Source organism: Cetorhinus maximus, chromosome 3 (assembly GCF_964194155.1).
Source record: "Cetorhinus maximus chromosome 3, sCetMax3.hap1.1, whole genome shotgun sequence".
Lineage (NCBI taxonomy): Eukaryota > Metazoa > Chordata > Chondrichthyes > Lamniformes > Cetorhinidae > Cetorhinus > Cetorhinus maximus.
The window spans coordinates 71471783-71496568 of NC_135881.1; the positions used below are offsets into that span (position 1 = coordinate 71471783).

General features: G+C 40.9%; 1 protein-coding gene across 2 annotated transcripts in view; it reads right to left on the reverse strand.

Moving 5' to 3' along the window:
* Window positions 1–373: 373 nt before the first annotated feature.
* Window positions 374–24786, reverse strand: part of plcl2 (phospholipase C like 2) — a 315017-nt gene continuing 290604 nt past the window's right edge. For both annotated transcript variants that reach the window (XM_078538540.1, XM_078538539.1), the window contains 2 exons: window positions 18709–18818; window positions 374–6502 (listed from right to left, as the gene is read on the reverse strand). In XM_078538540.1, coding sequence (XP_078394666.1) covers window positions 6260–6502; window positions 18709–18818 — 353 coding nt within the window. In that variant the 3' untranslated portion in view covers window positions 374–6259. The remainder of the gene's footprint in view (window positions 6503–18708; window positions 18819–24786) is intronic.

Here is a 24786-nt window from a genome sequence, read left to right on the forward strand (position 1 = left end):
GCAATTCATTTCATTCATTCACATTTACTCTGCCCAGAAGGTAGGTCCTTGGTTCACTGCTGAATCTTCATCCTGAGCTGTTTCCTTGCCAGTTATTTTCAGTGATGGCTTGTCACTGGCTTCCACTCTCAGGGTCAGGGTGAGGAGGCAGGTCCCAAGCCCACCTCAGCTGGGACGGGAATCGAACCTGTTGACGTTATTGTGAACCACACACTAGCCATTTCACCAACTGAGCTTACATGCCCCCTTTTATCGTGGCAATAACCTAATGTATTGGTTCCTCAATAATAATAAACCTTTGCCATTAGTATTAATTATGCGTAATATACCTACTAGGGTCAGTAAATAATACAATAATAATGGGAAAACAGCATTTTATTCTGACAAATATGATCTTTTATTTTTTTTATATGAATGTTGTATTAAAGCAGAACAGTTGGTTTCAAATTTCTTTTAATAATAAAAAAATGAACACTTTTGTCACATTGTCACATTTCTAAGCAAAATTGTGGCATTTGTTTTTATAATCCAGTGGTTCCCATAAGAGTAAGTAAAGCGCTAGTGAAACATTTTTTGGTAAAGAAATCATAAACAATTATGTTGGTTACAAATTCAGTGCTACTGACAGAGATGAACAGATGGAAGTTCTTTGACTTTATATCACAGATAGCAGAACAAAGGAATAAATAGGGCATACCCTCCAAAATCACTCCTTTGAAAACTCCAGTAATATTTCTGCACGGTAGCAAAACACAACTGATTTACAATGCTTCAGTTTTCCTAATTCAGAACTACTAGACACAATTATCACATTCATCATAATGGTCTAATTTTTTTGCATTATCCAGAAGTCTAATGTTTAGATATCTTATATACAGATACGATGAAAATATACATTAGATTTTTGCAACCTGCAGATAATATTCGGTCTACAAAGAGTAAACAAATTTAGAATTTTCAAGGATTTACCAATCTTCAAATCAATCCTAAACCTTGGCTGAATGCCTGAATTTATTTGTCCCTCATACAGAATGACCGGTTTCAGAAACTTTGATGTGCTGACCAACTGTAACCATCCTCTTGTGTAATCTGATTTATTTATATAGCAGCTTTCTTTCATAATTTTCACTAACTTGAAATGTCTCCATTATGTCCAGAAGTTAGTAAAGATAAGATATTGATTAAAATTAATCAATTTTCCCACTGCACTCTGAATTCCATTTGGTTGTATATAGATGCCTTTTACAACTCGAAAAAGCCCCTTATTCACTGAGAACTTAGAAAAAGCACATTGTTAGGATCATATGATCTTATTGCAGAATTGTGAACTGATGCTGCAGTTGCATCTTAATAGAGGTTAAATGAGACATTAAAATTGCAATATAAAGTAATTTATTACCTTTTTTAGGGTGATTCAAGTTTGGATCGAATTTCAAGGCCAGCAATGTAGCAAAAATAAATCTATAGAAGTTTTGATGCTCCTGGTTTGTTTAAGTTAATAAAATCAGCTTCCTGCAGGGTTATTTTACAAGTCATGTCTCTGAGTGACTGAATCATGAATCAATAAGCACATAAAGTTTACAATGAGTCATTTCAGAACCATACCTATTATTTCTCTGATGATACTGATCACTGTCACACTCAGCCAGAAACATGCTTTGCACCATAACACTTCTACATGGCTTGTTCAAACACATGGTAACAAGTCAAAGGAGGTGCAATCCAAGTGTGGAGAGCCGGTCAAGATAACCTTTTCCTCCTTTATAAGAGAGATGCTTGTGGTCTAGTTAGCAAAATGCATCCATTTGAGGGAAGCAGGTTTGATGGCAGCTTAAGGGAATGAATGCCTGACCTCCTGAATTCAAATTATCAATTTGATTCATTGGACTGAGATCCAGTCTTCTGACTTGAGTTTGTAAGTGACAAGTTTTTTAATGCTCCACAGATTGAAATAAATTTCAGCCGGTCTGAACATGTGCACACAGTCAACTTAGCTCAGAAATCCATGATAAATGTGAACACTAGTAAAGAATATGCAATAAGGAAACTCAACGAATCAAAAACAGGCAAATGTGTCAGAGATAGGGTGATAGCACCCAGAGGTAGAGCCACAGTTCACTGACCTCTGGAATCTGTTAAGAAATGGGAAATAGACAATCTACTTTGTGTTTTTAACTATTTCAACAATTAGATTTTAACCCATAATACAATGCAAAGATAATCGGGTGGCATGTATAACAGATGACTGTTCAACAACATTGAGTTAACTGTCTGGAGGTACAAGTTAAAATTTGCCTCGTCACATATACAGGGGGGACAATGGAGCAGTGAAGGTTTACCTAGCATTTAAAAATCCAAAAACTATAAAGTGTCCAACTCAGTAGTAGGAAATATTTTGGGGCATTGTAGAGAATTGTGCCAATGTTCATCTAAAGAAGCAATGGGCATAATGCGCTGTCAATAGATTTAGAAGCAACATGTATGTTGTATTTCACAACGCCAACATAACATTTTCAGCAGGTAACTGCATTGATTGACAAGGATGGACTGGTTGATGTGATCTAATTGAATTTTATGAGGGCAGTTCAGTAATGTTTCACATAAGGCTTGTAAATAAGATTTAAGGCTCGTGGGACTGATTTCAAATTAGCTAATCAGATTGAAAGCTGGCTTTTCTGTCAATAACGTTTTAAGTTCTAATGCTCTTCACATTATTTACGATTAAAGATATAGAGGCAAAGAGGCCATTTATTGTGAAATTTGAATTTTTGACACGCACCATAGCAAAAGTGCATGACCAAAAAATCTGTAGTATGATTATTCACCGGACATTTCTGGTCTATGTAAACTAGTTGTCAATAAGATAAATCAAGAATTTTCCTCTCTCATTGGAGGAAAAATAAGTTATCCTAACCTTCTGTAGATCATTAATGAGACCACATTTTGAATATCAGCAAACATGACGGTAAGCTATTTGACTTGGATCATGTGTATCAAACTGCAGAGCACAGGTGCAGAACAAAATCAATGTCCACCCACCCCCCTGCCCTCCAAGGATCCCTCATGCCAAAGTGTGGCACTTCCATGCCATTGACCCATTATGCATTTTGTAAAACTAATGAATCCTATGGTAACAATAAGATGTGTAAAAAAGCCTAAAAAAAGGTAATTAATTCATAATTTTCCACAATGTTAAAAAAGCCCTTTTTAAACTACAGGGCAATAAAAGTGTCAATCATCCAGACCCCTTAAAGTTTCAATAGCTGTAACTGCAAGCACTTAAAACCTCTTAACCTTGTGTAAATAAACATTGTGCAATGACAACATTGACCAGCGAGCCAGAGCTGTCAATTAAGCAATGTTTTCTCTGGGGCTCAGGTGTTTTAAAAGACTGACAAATTTCCGCTCTCCATCAAGCTTCAGTATGTATTCTTATTTGAGAGCCTGTATAACGGTTACATACCGTGTATAGTGGGTCAGTGGTCATGTAAGCGCCACAGTTTGGCATAAGGACGCAATGAGATGAAATGGGGGAGGTGGTTGGAAATGCACAGCTTGGCATTGGGGGCATGAGGGACCATGGGCAGGTGATTGGAGCAGCATAGCTCTTGGCATGCGGAGGACGAGGGGCCATAGGGGTTGTTTGAGGAGCATACCTTGGCTTGGGGGCCAAAGGGGTGGGTGGGGGGGCATGAAGTGCATGGATGGAGCTTGGGGAGTGTGTGGTGGGTAGGGGGGGGGTGTAAAGGGTGAGGAGAAGAGGGCCTTTCTATTTTTATTTTAACTGGGACAAAGTCTCACAGCAGCTAGGCGGGCCTTTTAAACAGTCCGCCTTTGCACCCGGCAGCCCCTGTGGATGCTTCCCACATTTTTCCTGGATTGGCTTGCCCAATGCTAGACTCCCCTCCCCCCACCCCCACCCCAACACCTGCCAAGGCAGATAGGCCGAGCCAGGATTTTTTCCGACTCCCGCTAACCACCTCAAGGATGAAAATCTAGGCTGTTAACTTTGTTTATCTCTCTCTACAGATGCTGCCAGAGCTGTTGAATATTTCCAGCGCTTTTTGTTTTTATTTCAAATTTCCAGCATCCACAGTATTTTGCTTTTCTTATAACTATAAAAGTATCACATTAACCTGTGAAGATGGGCTGGTGAATAGCAAATTATATTTAAAGTGGACAGTTACAAGTTAATAAGTTGAAAGAAGGGAAATAAACAGTGGAAACATAAACTAAATGGCTCTATGCAATAGGGAACAACCCAGTAGAGTAATCTGGGGTTTCAGTGAATAGCTCCCTGAAAAAAAAGTGCAATCTGTGCAGTGGTAAGAAAACTAGCTGAGAATCTTGGTATGGACACCCAGTTGGATACAGTAGAAAATCCAGAAAGTGATGAGTGTCTACAAGGCACTGGTACGGACAATCTAAGGTATTGTGTACAATTCAGCTTTCTATACCATACCAAGGGTATGGAGGCATTAGAAACAAGTGGGAAAGGGAAAACAAATTAAAACCTAGCATATACCATTGCAGGGAAGATTTTCCTTTCTTTGTGTTTGATGTAAAGACCAAATAGCTACAGTGCTTTGAGCAAGTTTGGGCAGGGGAAAGTGCTCACTCTAATGGAAGCCCCTACTTTTCATTTATGTTCTTCACCCTTTATATCAGGTGCAAGAAAAGGAAAATTTCCCCTCTCACTGCAAGAAGTGGTTAGGAGCCTATGATTGGTTAAAACAGAAAGTTTATGCTAAATACTAAAGGGATTTGATCAACTGAACTCTAATAATACATTTAAGGTTATTGCAAACTCTAGAGGTAGGAACATGATTTAGGATTAAGAGGGCAGTTGGGGGGTGGGGGTGGGCGGCACACAGGCCATTTACATTTAACTGCTTTACACATGAATTAGTGAATTTGTAAAGCCAAATGCTCGGAACACAAGTGAAGGCAGAATCTGAAAAGGTTTAATGAAGAATTGCTTCAATATCTGAGAGAGTGGTGATTCAAGTATAATAGTTTTTAGGACCAGCGAGGTGGACTGTTCCTATTTCTGGGCATGTATTATGTTCCTATACTCTTCTATGCTCTTTTCTGGATAGGTTATAATGGTGAGTTTCTCAAAAGATTTCCTTAGTTTATTTTCTAATTTTTCAGTGACAGAATAAACATAAATTATGATTTGAATAAATTGTGACATACTGTACTGAGGAATCAGAGCAAAAATCTGCAGCAAAACTTATGCTGTTTTGCAAACTAGACCACTAGCTCTTCTGGATTTCAAATAGCCTTTGTTTTTAAAATATATGCAAACCATGTCTCTAAATTGCTTTGAACAAACCAAACCAGTTTAATTGGTTCAGCGTTGCCAACACTGGCAATGTCGTTAACAATTTATTGATTTTACAGTATTCATGTGAATCATGGGCAAGAAGAGAGAGAGAAAAGATTCTCGCTTCTATTCCAGTGAATCATGTACATTAAACAATATACAGGATTATGGCTGCTGGAAATCCTCTGCATTGACAACTTTACTGGAATAGAAATCCTTCATTGTGGGAATTAATAAGCCTAACTTTTTCTACTTGCACTTCACAAAATAGAAATTATATACATCAACCTGCTAAAAGCTGCTGCCTATTTGGTCACCAGATGGCGGGTACAAGCACTTCAAATGTTCTTTGACATTAACAATTATTTCTGAAAGAACAGGTTTACAACAAAACTTTTCCAGCTTTCCCTTGATTAATGGTCTTCATAAAGTGCACTGAAGCTTCAGTGACCACAATCAATAATACATGTCTCCATTTATGGCTCAACAAGCTTTAGAATGTTTGGGTAGCATCACTACACACACTCATTGTATTTATATATACTTTACATATTCTTCTGTATAATAATTATTTTTCAATCAAGACATGAATTTTAGGCATCTAGAGAAATGTTACATTTACAAAAAGAATGTAAAATGGCAGCATAAATTACTAGAAAAGAAGTTACACTTCAACTAATTCTTTGTGACGTCATATATACATATTCGTTTGGCAGATGAACATTTAATGGCAAGTCCACTACTTCTTTGAAGCAGTAGTATACTTCCACCAGTAGTAGTATACTTTTACTTGGAGAAGTGTTACATTCATAGCTCCATTTGTCACATTATTCTGAGCCTTCAGGATTGTGCCTTAGGGTTTACAAAGTACTAAAACCAACCAACTGAGAAGGCTTTGAAGTGCAATCCAAATGTTCTATATGGTTGTATTCATTTGGCAGCTTTGATAGATTTTTGAGTGGTTGTATTCTGGTGACATTCAGCAACTTGGTCTCCAATTCCAATATCTACACTTTCTTTTTCAGGTATGGCCTCTAGGCTCCGTCTTGCTTTGGACGGCTCAGTATTCCCAGTACCTGGCTTGTTCAGACCACAGGACACTGCGGCATAATGAATTTGCTTCAGGTTGTCCAATGCTTCAATTTTAGCATGTTTCAACAGATCAGCTTGTCCCTGTCGAGAATGAATAATTAATTAATCTTAAAGTAAACAAATTATTTAAACAGATACAACAAAAGGAGATTGGAAATGGAACACCAGTAAAAACTGGGAAAGAAGAGTACTGGTCCGAACTGTTTTCTCCTTCTGGGCTCTGAGCTTCCCACTGGGAATAGCACACCATGGAACCACTCTTTAATGTACACATTGTACAAACTTCCTAATTGCATTGATTCACATCAGGACATCAACTCAATATAATTATCTGGCAGGACTGAATTGTTTGGGATCAACGCAGTTTCTAATTTACATCAATGATTTGGATTTGACAATGCAAACTGGTCAAATTTGTACACAACACCAAACTAGCAGGGGGAGTGGATTAAAAGGAGGCGGTTCAAATATTAGAAAGTGGGTTAAACAAAATACTTAAATGGACCAAAAAAACTGATGGAATTTAAGATAGAAAAGTAAAAAATGTTGCACATGAGAAGGAAAATGAGCAGCATATAATCTGCATGGATGGCACTGAAATAGCCATGGATGAAGTTGAAAGAGACCTAGAAGCATTAGTAGACTCAAAGCGTAGCATGTCCAACCAGTACAGTGTAGTGATCAACAAAGCTAATAGAATATCAAACTAAATAGCCAAAATAGTTGAATACAAGTCAGACGAAATTATGATTAAACAAATTTCTTGAACTATGTTCAATTCTGGTCAGGAAGCAAGGAAACCGTTCAAATATTGGAACCTGAACGGAGAAGGTTTGATCCTTTACGTTGCAGGTCTAAGTTATGAGGACAGATGGGCCAGAATTTTACATCCTGCGGGCAGGCATGTGCCCGACCTCAACGGGCATAAAATCGCGCGAGATGACGTCGGGCGAGCATCCTGATGTCATTGAGCACTGTGCGATATTTTGCTTGGCGGGTGTGCACAGAAGTTGGAAGAGTGTCCGCCAACAATTAAGAGGGCAATTAAGCTTATTAACGGCCCAATTGTAAGCAATTTTTCGTGGTCTGTCCAACCTTACGGTTGGCGGACAGGCCAATTGGCCAGGTGGGTTTACACTTTTGATGAAACCTCATCCAAGGGCGGGATGAAATCTCCATTAGGATTTAAAATAAAAAGAAATATCAGGGGACTGTTTTTTTACAAGCTATGCTTTCAGCTGCTTGATTGTGCTGCATGGATATTTATGCAGCATTTTTGGGCTTTCTTTTATTATTTGGAGGCCTGCAGCTCCCAGAGGCAACTGCCTGCCTTCAGGGAGCTCAGTGGAAGGGCTCACCAGCACCCGTGGTGACTTCGACGCCCGCTCTCTTCCAGCCCCCACCGGCAGTGCTGAGCCTTCCTCCGGGCACGGTTCACACTGGCTAGCTGTAAATTGGCCAGCCAGCATGGAATCATGGTCGGGGGCTGATCACGGCTGTGGGACAGTTTCCCGTCCACTCCCAGGCCCACTGATGGCGCGCGCCTGACGAGCGCAAAATTCAGGCCATGAGCTTTTCAGCACGGACAGAAGGTGTTTGAAAGATGATCTTATTGAGTCACATAAGATATAAAGGGCATGGAAAAAGTTAAATCTGCTTTAATATAAAATTCAAGAGTAGAACAGGTGCAAAATAGTTAAAGCTAAATTTAAATTTGATGTCAGGGTCAGGGGGCTCTTCTGCACACAGAAAGATCAGCATGTGGAATGTGGATACAAAAACTCTTGAATCATTTAAGAAACAATTAGATGTAGTAAAGGTGTGCGCTTGGATGAGCCTTGTGTGTAATTAGCTTGTGATTAGTGTTACAAGCTGATCTAAATCAGTTAATTGACTAGTCAGAAAGTGTTAAATAAAATCATAGAATGGTTACAGCAGAGAAGGAAGTCATGCAACCTGTTGCATCCATGATGGCTCTCTGTAGAAGCAACTCAATTAGACCCGCTACACTGCCTTTTCCCCAACAGAATCTTGAGTTCCCACTCTCAACTATCAGGGTGGACAGGTTGGAGATAAGGCAGCAACACTGGTTTTACAACTGGTGTTCCCTGTGAATGCTTACTTTGCACTTGCACTGAATTCTGGATTTTAAAAAATTCATTTATGGAATATGGTCATCGCTGACTCTCCCAGCATTTATTACCCATCCCTAATTGCCCTTGAGAAGGTGGTGGGGAGTTGCCTTCTTGAACTGCTGCAGTCCTTGTGGTGTAGGCGCACCCAGAGTGCTATTAGGGAGGGAGTTCCAGGATTTTGACCCAGTGACAGTGAAGAAACATTGATATATTTCCAAGTCAGGATGGTGAGAGGCCAGGTGATAGTGTTCCCATCTATCTGCTGCCCTTGTCCTTCTAGATGGTGATGGTAATGGGTTTGAAAGGTGCTGTCTAAGGTGCCTTGATGAGTTCGCGCAGTGCATCTTGTAGACAGTATATACTGCTGCCACTGTGCGTCGGTGGTGGAGGGAGTGAATTTTTGTGGAAGGGGTGCCAATCAAGCAGGCTGCTTTGTCCTGGATGGTGTCAAGTTTCTTGAGTGTTGTTGGATCTGTACTCATCCAGGCAAGTGGGGAGTATTCCACCACACTCCTGACTTGTGCCTTGTAGAGGGTGGACAGGCTTTGGGAAATCAGGAGGTGAGTTGCTCGTCATAAGATTCCTAGCCTCTAACCTGCTCTTGTAGCCACAATATTTATATGGCTAGTCTAGTTCTGTTTCTGGTCAATGGTAACCCCCCAGGATGTTGATTATTCAGTGATGGTAATGCCATTGAAGGTCAAGGGGCCATGATTAGATGCTCTCTTGTTGGAGACAGTCATTGCCTGGCACTTGTGGCGCGAATGTTAATTGCCACTTGTCAGCCTAAGCCTGGATATTGTCCAGATCTTGCTGCATTTGGACATGGATTGCTTCAGTATCTGAGGAGTCATGAATGGTGCTGAACATTGTGCAATCATTAGCGAACATCCCCACTTCTGACGTTATGATGGAGGGAAGGTCATTGATGAAGCAGCTGAAGATGGTTGGGCCTAGGATACCACCCTGAGGAACTCCTGCAGTGATGTCCTGAAGATGAGTGACTGACCTCCAACAATCACAACCATCTTCCTTTGTGCTATGTATGACTCCAACCAGCGGAGTGTTTTCCCCCTGATTCCCACTGACTCCAGTTTTTCAAGGGCTCCTTGATGCCACACTCGGTCAGATGCTGCCTTGATGTGAAGGGCAGTCACTCTCACTTATACTAGCTAGATTCACTTGTATTGTCTCACAGGCCCGAGTTGTAAAATGTGATCAGAGTCAGGAACTTGTCAAAGTTTATCCATCCCAAGTTGGTCTGATTGTTGTAAAAATTTACAACCAATGAGATACAAACTGAATCTGAGAGCCAAACCTGAAAGATCTATTCTGAAACCTATAACTGAAAGTTCTATTGCATGTGATGAATATTTTGACAAGCTGCGTGGGTTGCTGCTGTAGAAGTGATGCTAGTGGTGGGAGGGAGGGGGAGGAAGGAACATTATTGCTTGCTTGGATTTCTAGTCAGGTGAATATGTTTAGTGAAATGCACCACATAAGTGAATCAGTCCAATCAGCAATTCTGTGCATCCACTTGTCACTTTGAAGTTTAGAAACAGAAACACCAAAAAACAAAGGAAGTTTGCGGTACAGCAAAGAAATCACGGACCACTTAAAAGTAAAAGTCAATGGAAAAGTTGCAGAATGAAGCAAGAAGTAACTAAATACAAGTCTGGTCTAGTTGAATATTTTGAGCAAGTAATGAAGTTCACTGTGACTACACCAAACCTTGTCAAAACATTGGTTCACATATGGGACACAGAATTTTTTTGGATAGTTTATATTGTTTGTATTATTTATTTTGAAACAGTTGTTGAAGATTTCTGATATTACGTTCACCATTGAGAACTCCGTCCCTGGCAAAATGGCGACTGAATAGTGGGTTTTGCCATTTCCTTCTTTGTATGAACATGATCTCAGTTACCACATGTATGGGAACATTATTAATCAATTATTATGTTATATTCCTTGACATTCATCCTAGTTCTCCATACAATATTTCACTGCATCCACCTGGCCAATTCTGTTGGTAATTTTATAAAAATTATCAAATACCTGAAGAGGAATTGTTTTAGTTGGCGCACTGTTTCTTCACAGCTTTTAAATCCGAAATTGGGAATTATCTTTTTGCGCTTTTTGAAAAACAAAGTTTTCTCTTAAACTTTTAGAGGTACAATGACTACCCTCAGCAGTTGCAGGTCAGAAAATAATTGAATTACATTCATTTTAAAAGAAGATCTTGAAGTGTGACACAGAAGTTTACATGTGTGAAAGGGTGACAGCTCAAGTACGATGGATACATAAGTAAATTGATAATCATTAAGGACAAATCCATTATTTTGGATTGCCTGATCAGGCTGAATGAAAACAACTATATGAAACAGAATAGGTGGGAAGTGAGAGGGTGTTACAACATGAAGGAAAAATGTTAATGAAAAACATATAAAAGCTGTATACATCCTCAATATTTACTAATACCAAAAAATTCTTCGTGTGCTAAGATTCGACACAGGCATGTAACTGCAATCTTCTACTTAGGACAAGCAAGACTCAGATAACCCACTGTCACATTGTATAATCTTTATAATGAACTAATGGAGTCACACTGGGTGGATTTAATGCCTTCCCTTGTGGTGGGTTTGGTGCCATAGGGCATTTAATCAGGTGGGAGAGCAGGGACCCTGCCACTGCCCTGATTAAGTCTGTGGCAGGAAGGCTTGTGGACGACCTTCCTACCCCACCTTAATGCCCACTTAAGGGCCTCCGTGAGCCACTCCCCTGCCCTTGCTGCCGATACCTCTCCCCACCCCAGTTTGCAAAACCCTCCTGCCATCACTCAACTGCTTGGGTCCATGGTGATCCTTGGCCTCAGGTGGGTGTAGTACCGACAGCGGCCACTGAGTTCCTGGTGGCGCTGCCGATCAGTGAAGAGCTGCTGGTTAGCTGGCAGCTCTTGATGGGCAGGACCTGTACTCCTGGGGTCCTTGATTCGGGGAATGCTTGCTGCTACCCAGTTATGTGCCTGATTAGCACTTAATCTCAGAATCTTAACGGCACAGGAGGACGCCATTTGGCCCATCATGTCTGCACTAGCTCTCCAAATGGGCATTATGACCTAGTGCCATTGCCCTGCCTTTTCCCCTGTACCCTTGCACATTGTTTCTATTCAAATAATCATCTAATGTCCTCTTGAATGCCTTAATTGAACCTGCCTCCACCATACTCCCAGGCAGTGCATTCCAGACCTGAATCACTCGTGTGAAAAAGTTTTTTCTTGTGTTACACTTGCTTCTTTTGCAAGCCTTCAGCGTGCCTTCCTGAAAAATAGTGACACGGGTCTCTTGCCAGCTCTCCAGCCAGCAAGCGAGACCTCTGTTGCCTCTACAGTGCCCACTATTTCAGTCACTCTACTCGGTTTAAACTGAACAGATTTGTCTCTGTGTTCTAGGAACATGTAGAAGACATATGCTAAGTTACTCTAGCTTTTAACTTGAATGTTGACTCAGACACACAACATTTAGGAAATACTCAACTTAACTTAAAAGGGGTGACTATACCTATACAGTTCCGCATTAAGCTCTTTCAGTTATAAAGAATGGTTCTGCAATTACTCCATATTTTTTCACTTAAGTCAAACAACTATCAGATGAGGAGTCAAATTGCTGTAACTTATAACTATCTTCCCTATGGAATAAATCACTTATGTGGTAGTTATCAAAAATAATGATTTATTGAAAAGTAGTAGTGTACTTTAACTGGCTTTCATTTGCTATTTCTGGAAATATTCAGGGCATTTCAATTAATCATTCTTAAAATAAAATTCCCTTGTTTGAATATCAGTGACAGGTTTCTTAAGAAAGAAATAAAAGAACAATATTTAACTGCCCATCAGAATACTAACAAACTTTGTTCCTCTCCTCCACCTGTGAAACATCAATCATAAGCAAACGATTTCAACACAGTGATTTCGTTTTTACTTTAATTTAATGCAGATTTTGCATATTTTTGTACATGGAGCCATATCAAAATGGAAGAAAATGATTAATAGCCTGGCTCAGGGGTCAGATCTGAGGCATTAGCTTTTTACATTGTACGAAATAATTTCTGTCGTTCACGAATTAAATTGTTTGTATTTGCTAAAGATAAAAAAATGGGGAAGAATAAAAGGGTGAAATTGCACCAAGTATGTTAGCCTACTCAAGTGGATGTAAGGTCTCATAGCATCATTTGAAGAAGAGCAGGAGAGTTCTCCCAGTGTTCTTGTCATTTTATATCCCTCAACCAATGCCTAAAAGTAATGCACAGTGTTAGCAGTGTGTTAAATCCACAAGATGTATTGCCGTACTCGCCAAGGATCCTTTGGTAGCACTGACATGTACCAGCTAGAAGAACAAGGGCAGCAGATGCACAGGAACACCGCTACTTGCAAGTTCCCCTCCAAGCCACACACCATCCTAACTTGGGACTATATCACTGTTCCTTCACTGTTGCTGGATCAAAATCCTGGAATGCCCTCCCTAACCTGCACCATGAGTGCATGTAATACCACATGGACTGCAGTGGTTTTGCTCACCCCACCTTCTCAAGGGTAATTAGGGGTGGGAAATAAATGCTGGTCTTTCCAGTGATGCTCACGTCCCAAGAATGAATGAAAAGAAAAAGATCCGATCATTTATTTTATTGTTGTTTGTGGTATCCTGCTGAGAAAATTGGCTACTGCGTTTCCTATATTATTACAATGATTACACCTCAAGAAGTACTTCATTGGCTGTGAAGTGCTTTGGGATGTCCCAAAGTCATGAAGTTGCTATATAAATGCCTGTTCTTTCTTTCGGTTGATATGGATTTGGGAAATTAAATGAATTGGAGTCACAAGTGGCCGATGTTATTTAATGTGGACAAACAAAAAGTGATGGGATAGATGAAGGGCAATATAAAATTCACAACAATAGACCATAAGACACAAGAAAGGTGTCTAGGGCTACTGGTAGATAACTTGTTGAGACCATGAACATTAAATAAGGCAAAAAGATCCTGTGGAGGAGTCCAGTAAGTGAGCCATTGCAGCCCCAAATGGAGAGGGAAATAATTAAACTGGTACTAGAAGTTAGGCATCTGAATTATGGGTAGAATTTTCAGGTCAGCGAGCGGGGGCGGGGCCCGCTCGCCGACACGTAAAATGATGCGCAGTGACATCGGGCAGGCGTCCCAACGTCATTTAGATTTTCAGTTCAGCAGGCGCGCAGCCGAGTTAGCTGTGCGCCCGTCAAACTGTCAAAGGCCTATTAAAAACTAATTGAAATAATTAAATGAGGTTTCATGAAGTGTTTAAAAATTCAATAAAAATTTTGAAAAACATTCATTGACATGTCCCAGGTCATGAGGGGACATGTTTTAAAAGTTTTTAATTTCTTTATTTTGATGTTTAAAACTTAAACAAATATCCCTGCGGCACCTCCATGCCTCAGGGAGATTTCTGCGCTCTTTTGCGCGCATGCGCTAAAGAGCCAGGCCCTGACTCAGGGAGTCCAACCCCGCCCGCACAGGGAGCGCTCAGCGCTTCCGGGTGAGCGTCATGCTGGGTGGGCCTTAATTGGCCCACCCACGTAAAATGGCGGCGCGGCCCTGATTGGGGGTGCTGATTGGGTTCGTGCTCGTTCCCGCCTGCCCCTGCACAACGCCCCCAATGGGGGGAAATTTCTGCCCAGACTGGAATCTGGGTATTTTTGTACTGAGGTCAAAGGGTGATTGCATTGATGCTTTCAAAATTTTAGGAGGGGTGGATAAACAGAACCCTAATATATTGTTTGACATCCCCACTAACTCCTTAAATGGGGCCCTGGATTCATGCTCTGAAGAGGAAATGTGAACAGGCAGTTTGGATTTAACACAACGAATGAATAATGTGTGGTACTTGTTGTAAGGTGTTTGTTACAATTTGAAGAAGTCTTTATAGTCATGTGTAGGTTAACTGTAAGTTTTTATTGACTCTTAGAACTATTTACAAATATACAGTAAAGGGTACAAGCTAGGAGCTGTCTCCATGCTTGCTGGTACACACGGCTCTGTCTAACACTCAACTGACCCTGGCTGCAGGTCATGTATTCTCTTACATCACTGTGTGGGCAGTACTGTACTCAGTCCCACATTAGCCCTATATGTGTCAGACCTTTTTACCATAGTATTGACCGTCCAGAGAGACCATGGAGGCAGATCACTTGTGCAAATTGAAGAGGGAGCTTTGTAGTGATGGAGAACCCAGCTCCACCTGTCCCACGCCCCTTAAACAGCTTATATTTCACCACATTTCTATTTCTCATTAGTTCTGATGAAGAGTCATACGGACTCGAAACGTTAACTCTGTCTTCCTCTCCATAGATGCTGTCAGACCTGCTCAGTTTTTCCAGCTATTTTTGTTTTTGTTTCAGATTTCCAGCATCCACAGTATTTTGCTTTTATAAAAATAAAGCAGTGTTTCTTTGAACTTTAGAAATCAGTAGATGGATTGGTGTTTTCCAGGGTCAATGAATGACTTATAATTTGTAGAAGATTTGGTACATGCCAGTGCTTATTCTAAATATTGAGCATACTATGTTCTGATCTTAGAAATTAGACCTTATTTTTAAATTCTTACTTGTGGCTGTTAACCACAAAGAAGAAGAAAAGTCACTTAAGTTGCAAGTCAACACCAAAACGTCACTGTTTTGAGTAATGAGATTTCTCAAAACTACATTCTGGTTGGCCAAGGTAGGGTAAATGTAGGTTTGGCATCCTGAATATGTTGAACAGGGGTGTGTGCTCTCCTTTTCAGCAGTAGAGACGTCAAGCTAGGCAGACAAAGGTGACAATATACAGGAAAGGAGGAAATGTACTCAAAATATTACATTGAAAACAAAAAATTATATGATCTGATAAAAGTATTACATGAATCAGGCTTTTTCAAAAAAATGATCAGAACATTTACCAGAAGGCAGCTTAAATACAATAAATGCCCATTAAAATATAGAAGTGTTAAGCTGTGTTAATATTTTTACAGTACTGAATATAAGAACACTGTAAACCACCCTCCATTATAAAATTAGAGTTCGACTGTTTAAATAGTCTAACGTGTAAAGGCAAATCTAAATCTTTCAGATCAGATTTGACTCTCAGTCTGTGCTGAGTTGGGTGATTTCAGCTGAGGCAATAGAGACATCTGTGTTCCTGGGCTAGGGAGGAGACAGAAATCATCCAAAGTTCCTGCTTTTGATTCTTGCACAGTGATTCCAGCTAGAACGTTGCACATTGTGGATGACTGGTGTGAGTACTTTGGGGCTCAGTTATGATGTACTCCAAAATCAAATAATCTGTTAACATTATTTGAGCTCATCCATAAAAAATGGCCATTTGGACAAGGTACTGAAAGGCTGCTGGTGTCCCTGGAATCATATCCAAGCAGGATATTTAAGAATAGGGAGGAAAATTGAATTGAAAAAAAAATCAAAGCTCATCCATAATATATATATATTGGTTAATGAAAGTAAAAATAAAGGTAAATTTGGAATATTTTTGACTGACGAGTGATGCAACACAAATTAAAATCTTTAGCCTCATGACAGCAATTATCTTTATGCATATGCTGCTCATGTAGGACAAAGGACATGATTCAAAGATGTAGGTTACAGCATTAGTGCATACGTATTAGGCAAGCTATTTGTTGATTAGCTCGAAAATCCTTCAGGCAACCTACATCAAGTCTGGCTGCAAAATAAAACAATGCATTTCCTAGGTCACAAATAGCCTTTATTCTTCTTTCATGAACGATATTATTGTATGGAAAGCTCCAAAGGTAGTCTATCAGTTATTAATCCTTTTTGCTCTCACATTGTTGTATCCGGTTGTTTTAATCACTGGAGTCCTTTGAGAGACGGAATTGTTTCTGCAAATACTGTTCAATTTTTCCATTATAATTACAGGTTTATAGCTCTATTCCATGAAGTGAAAATAAGTGAAATTAAGTTCAATGTGACCTCTGAAATAAGCGAGCAGTAGCTTTTAACTCTCTCTAGTCTGGGACTATTTTTCTAGAATTTGGTTTCAGCAGATCAGATCAATAGCTGTTATTGTACTTTCATGATCATGTTTTCAACTTCTTGAGTTCCACAGGCATAAATGCAACGGGATTTCAATGAAGAGCAGACACACCTGTTCTGGAAACCGATTATCTTTTATCATACAGTCATGACCATTGACATTTATATTTATAAAGTAGGAGGCCTTTTAGCCCATTGTTTTTGCATCAGCTTTTTGCTAGAGCAAACGAAAACTAATTCACTGCTTCATTCGCTATAGCCTCTTTCAACTTTTCCCATGTTACATGGGATCGCCACAATGTTGGTTGATCATCCTTCATATCAACCATCATTTTTTGGATTTGGCAGGTGGTTTTACAGCTGAATGCCCTTCCTGCTGCTAATCCTCTCCATTTATCTAGCTGGGGACCAGCACTAATACACTGGCTTGCCTGCAACAGTGGCTGGGTTCTTTCGTAGCTAATAAGTCCTGGAGTGAGACTTGATCATTCTCTATAGCCTTATGTGCTTTAAATATCTTTCTCTTAAAACTTGCAATGGTCTCTGACTCAACCACTCTTTGCAGCAAAGCAAATCCTGCTCTAACACGCTTCTGTGCAAATAATTTTCCCCTAACAGCTCTTCTTGGTCTATTGGTGATAATTTAAAATTGACATTCCCTTGTCACCATTCCCTTTCCATGTTCAATCTGTCAAAACCCGTCATCATTTTGAAAGACTCTATTAAATCATCTCTTAATGTTCTCTGTTGGATAGAGACCCTCCTTGTAACTATAGTTTCCTATCTCTGGCATTTTTCTAGTGAATCTATGCTGAACACACTGTATGGTTTTGATGTCCTTTTTATAGTAAGGTGCCCAAAATTGCACACATTAATCTAGTTGGAGCCGAAACAATGTTTTGTATAAATTGGTTATTACTTCTTTACTTTTGTATTTTGTAACACTTTTTTCAGACTGGAGGAAGGCTTATGGTGAAGTTCGCCAGGGGTCAGTGTTAGGACCCCTGCTCTTCCTGATATATATTAATGGCCTAGACCTACAGGGGATGATTTCGAAATTTGCAGATGACACAAAACTTGTAAACATTGGAAACTATGAGGAGGATAGTATAGAACTTCAAAAGGAATAGCTAGGTTGGTGGAATGGGCAGACATGTGGCAGATGAAATTTAATGCAGAGATGTATAAAGTATTTAATTTTGGTAGGAGGAATGCAGAAAGACAATACAAAATAAAGGGTACAATTCAAAAGGGGGTGCAGGAGCAGAGGGACCTGGGTGTATATGCGCACAAATCATCGAAAGTGGCGGGACAGGTTGAGACAGCAGTCAATAAAGCATACAGCATCCTGGGCCTTATAAATAAGGTCATAGGTATAAAAAAAGCAAGGAAGCTGTCTTAAACCTGTATAAAACATTGGTTTGCCCTCAACTGAAGTATTGCATGCAATTCTGGGCACCGAACTTTAGGAAAGATGTTAAGGCGTTAGAGAGAGTGCAGAAAAGATTCATGGGAATGATTCCAGGGAATTTCAGTTACATAGACAGACTGGAGAAGTTGGGACTGTTCTCCTTGGAGAAGAGAAGGTTGAGAGGAGATTTGATAGATGCATTCAAAATCATAAGGGGTCTGGACAGAGTAGATAGGGAGAAATTGTTCCTATTGGTGGAAGGATCGAGAGCAAGACGCACTGATTTATGGTAACTGGCAAAAGAAGCAATAGAGACATGAGGAAAAACTTTTTAATGCGGTGAGTAATTAGGATCTGGAATGCACCATCTGAGTGTGGTGGAGACAGGTTCAATTGAGGCTTTCAGAAGATGTTTGGATCATTATCTGAGAAGGAAAAATGTGCAGGGCTACAGGGGAAAGGTAGGGGAATGGCACCAGGTGCATTGCTCCTGCACAGACACAATGAGCTGAATGGCCTCCTTCTGTACTGTAACCATTCTATGATTCTATGTTTATAAATCACAATTATATTAACTGTATTTATGGCTTTATTTGGCAGCCAAGAGAAATGTTTATTGTTTATCTGGCATGTCTTATACCCTTATTATTCTTAACAGTCAATTACCTTAAGAATAGTGATGTTCCAAGTAAAGTTCTCAACAGCTTTATGCAGTTTTCTTCCTTTAAGGCCTTCTTTAACTCCAACATTGTTCAGGTTTTCATGGAACTCCATGGCTGAAAGCAACAAATATGTGTTATTCATAAACACAGTACATGGTACCAAAAAGGGGATTTACACATAGAAACAAGAGGCTTGGCTGAGATGCTAAATGAATACTTTGCATCTGTCTTTACCTATGAGGCAGATGCTGCCCAGGCCATGGTGACAGAGGAGGAAGCTCAGTCACTAGAAGGGTTTAAAATTGATAAGGAGGAGGATTTGGATAAACTGTCAGTACTTAAAGTTGATAAGGCACTGGGATAGGACGAGACGCATCCAAGAATATTGAAGGAAGTGAGTGAGAATTGCAGAGGCACTGGCAATAATCTTGCAATGTTCCCTGGATTTGGGGGAGGTGCTGGACGACTGGAGAATTGCAAACATTACGCCCTTGTTCAAAAAAGGTTGTAAAGATCTGCCCTGCAATTACAGACCAGTCAGTTTAACTTTGGTGGTGGGGAAACTTCTAGAAATGACTATTCGGGATAGAATTAATAGACACATGGAAAAATGTGGATTGATTTGGAAGAGTCAGCATGGATTTGTTATAGGAAAAGTGTGCCTAACTAACTTGCTGGAATTTTTTGAAGAGGTAACAGAGATGGTTGATGAGGGCAAGGCCGTTGATGTGGTGTATCTAGTCTTCCAAAAGGCGTTCAACATAGTGGCATACAACAGGCTTGTGAGGAAAGTTATCGGTCATGGAATAAAAAGGACTGTAGCAACATGGATACAAAATTGGTTGAGGGAAAGGAAACAGAGAGTTAATGGGTACTTTTCGGGCTGGAAGAAGATTTGTAGTGGAGTTCCCAGGGGTTGGTATTGGGACCCTTGCTTTTCCTGATATATATAAATGGTCTAGATCTTGGTGTGCAGGGGACAATTTCAAAGTTTGTGGGTGACACAAAACTTGTAAACTGTGAGGAGGACAGTGTAGAACTCCAAAAGGACATTGACACATTGGTGGAGTGAGCAGATAAGGTGGCAGATGAAGTTCAATGCAGAGAAGTGTGAGGTGATATACTTTGGTACAAAGAACATGGAGAGACAGTATAAAATAAAGGATACTATTCTAATGGGTGTGCAGGAATAGATAGACCTGGGTGTCGTAGAGTCATAGAATTCTACAGCACAGAATAAGGCCCATTGGCCCATCAAGTCTGCGTAAGTACCTAACTATTCTAATCCCATTTTCCAGCCTTAGGCCCATTGCCTTGTATGCCATGGCATCGCAAGTGCACATCCAAATACTTCTTAAATGTTATGAGGGCTTCTGCCTCTACCACCCTTTCAGGCAGTGAGCTCCAGATTCCCACCACCCTCTGGGTGAAAAAATTCTTTCTCACATCCCCTCTAAACCTCCTGCCCCTTACCTTAAATCTATGCCCCCTGGTTCTTGATCCCTCCACCAAGGGGAAAAGTTCTTATCTGCCTACCCTATCTATGCCCCTCATATTTTTATACACCTCAATCATGTCCCCCCTCAATCTCCTCTGCTCCAGGGAAAAAAACCCCAATCTATCCAATCTCTCCTCATAACTAAAACTCTCCAGCCCAGGCAACATCCTGGTAAACCTCCTCTGCACTCTCTCTAGTGCAATCACATCCTTCCTATAATGCGGATTCCAGAGCTGCGCACAATACTCTAGCTGTGGCCTAACCAGCATTTTATACAGTTCCAGCATAATCTCCCTGCTCTGATATTCTATGCCTCAGTTAATAAAGGCAAGTATCCCATATGCCTTCTTAACCACCTCATCTACCTGTCCCGCTACCTTAAGGGACCGGTGGACATGTACACCAAGGTCCCTCTGAGCCTCGGTATTTCCCAGGGTCCTACCATTCACCGTTTATTCCCGTGCCTTTTTGTCCTGCCCAAGTGGATCACCTCACACTCATCCGGATTAAATTCCATTTGTCACTGATCAGCCCATCTGATCAGCTGTCTATGACCTCCTGTAATCTAAGGCTATCCTCCACACTATTTACCACCCCACCAATTTTCATGTCATCTGCGAACTTACTGATCAACCCTCCTACATTCAAGTCTAAATCGTTTATATATACCACAAACAGCAAGCGACCCAACAACGATCCCTGTGGAACCCCACTGGACACAGGCATCCAGTGACAAAAACACACCTCGACCATCACCCTCTGCTTCCTGCCACTCAGCCAATTATGGATCCAATTTGCCAAAGTGCCTTGGATCCCATGGGTTCATACCTTCGTTATCAGTCTCCCATGCGGGACCTTATCAAAAGCCTTGCTGAAGTCCAAGTAGACTACGTCAAATGCATTGCCCTCATCTACACACCTGGTCACGTCTTCGAAAAATTCAATCAAATTGGTAAGACATGACCTCCCCTTAACAAAACTATGCTGACTGTCCTTTATTTATATGTACATAAGTTATTAAAGGTGGTAGGATAGGTAGAGAGAGCTGTTTCTAAAGCATACAGTATTCTAGGCTTCATTGATAGGGGCATAGAGTACAAGAGCAGGGAAGTTATGATGAATTTATATAAGACACTGGTTAGACCTCAGCTGGAGTATTGTGTACAGTTCTGGGTACCACATCATAGGAAGGATGTGAACATATTGGAGAGAGTGCAGAAGAAGTTTATGAGAATGGCTCCGAGGATGAGACAATTGAGTTATGAGGAAAGATTGGAGAAGTTGAGACTGTTTTCCTTGGAAAGGAGAAGGCTAAAAGGGGAGTTGATTTAAAATCATGAGGGGTCTGGACCAAGTAGATAGGGAGAAACTGTTCCCCCTCGTAAACAGATTGAGAACCAGACAGCACAGTTTTAAAGTGTTTTGCAAAAGAAGCAGATGCAAGTGAGAAAATCATTTTCACACAGCGAGTAGTTAGGGTTTGGAATGCACTGCCTGGAATGTGGTGCGGGCAGGTTCAATCGAGCATTCAAGAGGGCATTGGATGATTATTTAAATAGAAACAATGTGCAGAGTTACGGGGCAAAGGCAGGAGATTGGCACTAAGTTAAAATGCTCAGAGAGCCAGTGCAGACACGATAGGTCAAATGGTTTCCTTCTACACCATAACAATTGTGTGATTTTGTGAAGTTACTGAATGATACTAAACAATTTAGTTCCACTGTTCAGTCGTGCTCTGATCCAGGTTAATTTGTAAGAAAGTAAGGAATGAGAAAAGGGGATCACGATGCATGATTAATTCACACTCTTCCAATTCAGGCACCATGCAAGCTTCATGCTGTCTGTTAATTTAAATGATAGTAGTACACTGTCCTGCACCAAACGCGCTGTAGACTGGCTGCATGCCTCCAAAGGGGATGCAAGTTTGTGTGAGGTGAACACCACTTAGAGCTAGTCTACAATACTTAAAGCTAGGCTGCATTTCTTAAGGAGAGGTGCATTCTGGCTGCAGCAGGTGTTAGAAGTGGTTGGGGATGAGAGTTTGACTATTGGCAGGAAACATGCTCTAAGGTTCTCATATGCAGAACTGGAGGCCTTGGTGCAGGAGGTGGACAGGAGGCCAGGAAAAACCCTGAGAAAGCAGTGGGAGGAGATAGCTGTCCTTGTCAATGCCAGTAGTGGAGCCTCAGAAACCTGGATGCAGTGCTGCATGAAGTTTAACAACCTCATACCAATGACCACGGCCAGTGAATTCATCTTCAAATGTAATATTCTTACAACTGAATGACTTGCCTCAGACACTGGTCAATATACAACCCCATTTTCACTCACCTACCAATAACCTTTATGAATTATGACTCATACTTAACATTCATAGCTTCATCTCACCCTCACACAGTTAATACACCTCACACCCAAAACTCCTAGCTTAAATATACTTCCAGCTATTCAACTTTGACAACCACACTTACTGATACACTACCCCCTCTCTAGGACAAGTTGGTGGATAACTGGAAGCAGCAGCACCTAAATGGCTGGGACCCGATGGAGGAGATGGTGCTCACCCTCATTGGAGTGGCCCTAACTGAGAACATGGCCAATAACAGGGCTGAAAGCATTGAAGATAATTGTACGTTCAAATCATATCTCCTTCTCATAACCCACTTCCCCCTCACCCCACAATCACTCCTGATATGAATGCTGCAGATGGTTTATAAGCATGCTTATTCCCCCTCCCCTCACCACAACCCCGCTCTATGCCTTTCTCCTTTCAAATACCCAAGAACAGTAACCTGGTCAGGAAGTGAGGGAACAGGACGAAAAGTGGTTGATGGCATCTTGGTAGATGCAGAGCACCAGCTCTTTTGAAGGGTAATCCAGTTAGTCCCAGTGTCCCACTCTTGCCCCACTCCTTGGCAATTTCTCCCCTTTCAAGCAATATTACATGCTTGGCTACATCTTCCAAGATGCCATCAACAACTTTTTGTTCTGAAATCCATGTACCACTGGGCAAGTCTAGCAATGAGCATTTGCCATGCTAAGTTCAATGACAATTGCATTGGGGTGCTATGGTTGTCACAGGATCCCATTTTGCATACTTAAATAAGGTTCCAACTTGTTCAAGTCTTTGTCGTCTTTGCCTGGGCCCTGATTAAAATGGCAGTGGGCAACACACCCATTTTTCATTGCAATATTGCCCTGTTTCTGCTCGAAAGCAGGGATAAAAATCAGTTCCATTGAGTGCACTTTCGGTCTATTCCTCATATCCAACAATCTGAATGGAAACACAATCCTTTAAAAAAAACAATTAGGGGAAAAATCCCCCCCGCCCCTCCGTGGGGGAAGTGCAGGAGCGGGCACGTGGAGGCGCACCTCCGATCAGCGCCCACGCTCGGGGGCGCGCCACCATTTTACGTGGGCGGGCCAATTAAGGTCTGCCCAGTGTGACATCTGCCAGGAAGCACTATGCACTCCCTGTGTGGGCGGGGGGTGGTGATTCCCTCAGCCCTGAGTGCACTCTTTCACGCATGCGCACGAAAGAGTGCGCTGATCTCCCTGAGGCTAAGTGCTGCCTCAGGGAGATCGGCTCCAAATTTAAAAATGTTACAGAAACAAATACAAAATTTCCCTGACATGTCCCCTCATGTGACACTGTCACATGAGTTGGGACATGTCCATCACTTTCAGTCAAACTTTTATTAAAAATTTAAAAACCCTCATGAAACCGCATCCCGCCCGTGGATGAGGTTTCATGCTTTTTCTGAAGCCCGCCAGGGCTCCCGGCCTGCTCGCCAGCCTTAAGGTTGGATGGGCAGGTCCATTAATTACGTTAAGTGCTTTGTCAAAGGCCTCAACAGGCCATTGACAGGTTAGCGGGCGCACAGCTGATTCGGTTGCACCCCCTCCAACCTGAAAATTGAAATGATGTGGGGTGACGTTGGGAGTTCCGCCTGACATCATCCTTTATTTTATCATCATTTTACACCTCCCGCTCGCCGACCTAAAGATCCTGCCCTATGAGACATAGGTGAAGGGTATTACAGTAGCATCACCAGAGGGACTGAGACATAAACTTGCAACTCTCAGTGGATCAAACAAAATGATACTTTTTCTTAAATGTAGTATACATAGATTTTACGTTTCCCCCCCACCCCCATACAGGCATTGTGAATAGACATTTGAATAAAAAGCTTTTCCTCCAGACTTTCCTTCGCCCTTCAGATTAACCATCTCCAAGGAATATGCTTAGCACAGATAAAAGTGTACTTAATTAACTTTATTCCTTCTTAAATATGGTGACGATGTTGAAGAGATAAATTCCCTTATACCTGATCCATCACTCTTACTTCCTGTCAGGCATATGATCCTTCCAGCAGTGTAAATATTCTTCTAAAATACTGGAAGTAATAAAATTACAATAGTGAAACCACAACTCTGAACAATCTACTCTGGCAGAATTATTTGTCATTAGATAAAAATTAGTAGAAAATGCCCCTTTCTTTGATAAACTAATGAGTGTCATCGGTTCAATCTAAACTATTGAAAAACTTGCAATTTTCTTTACTGCTTTAACACAGTTAGCAT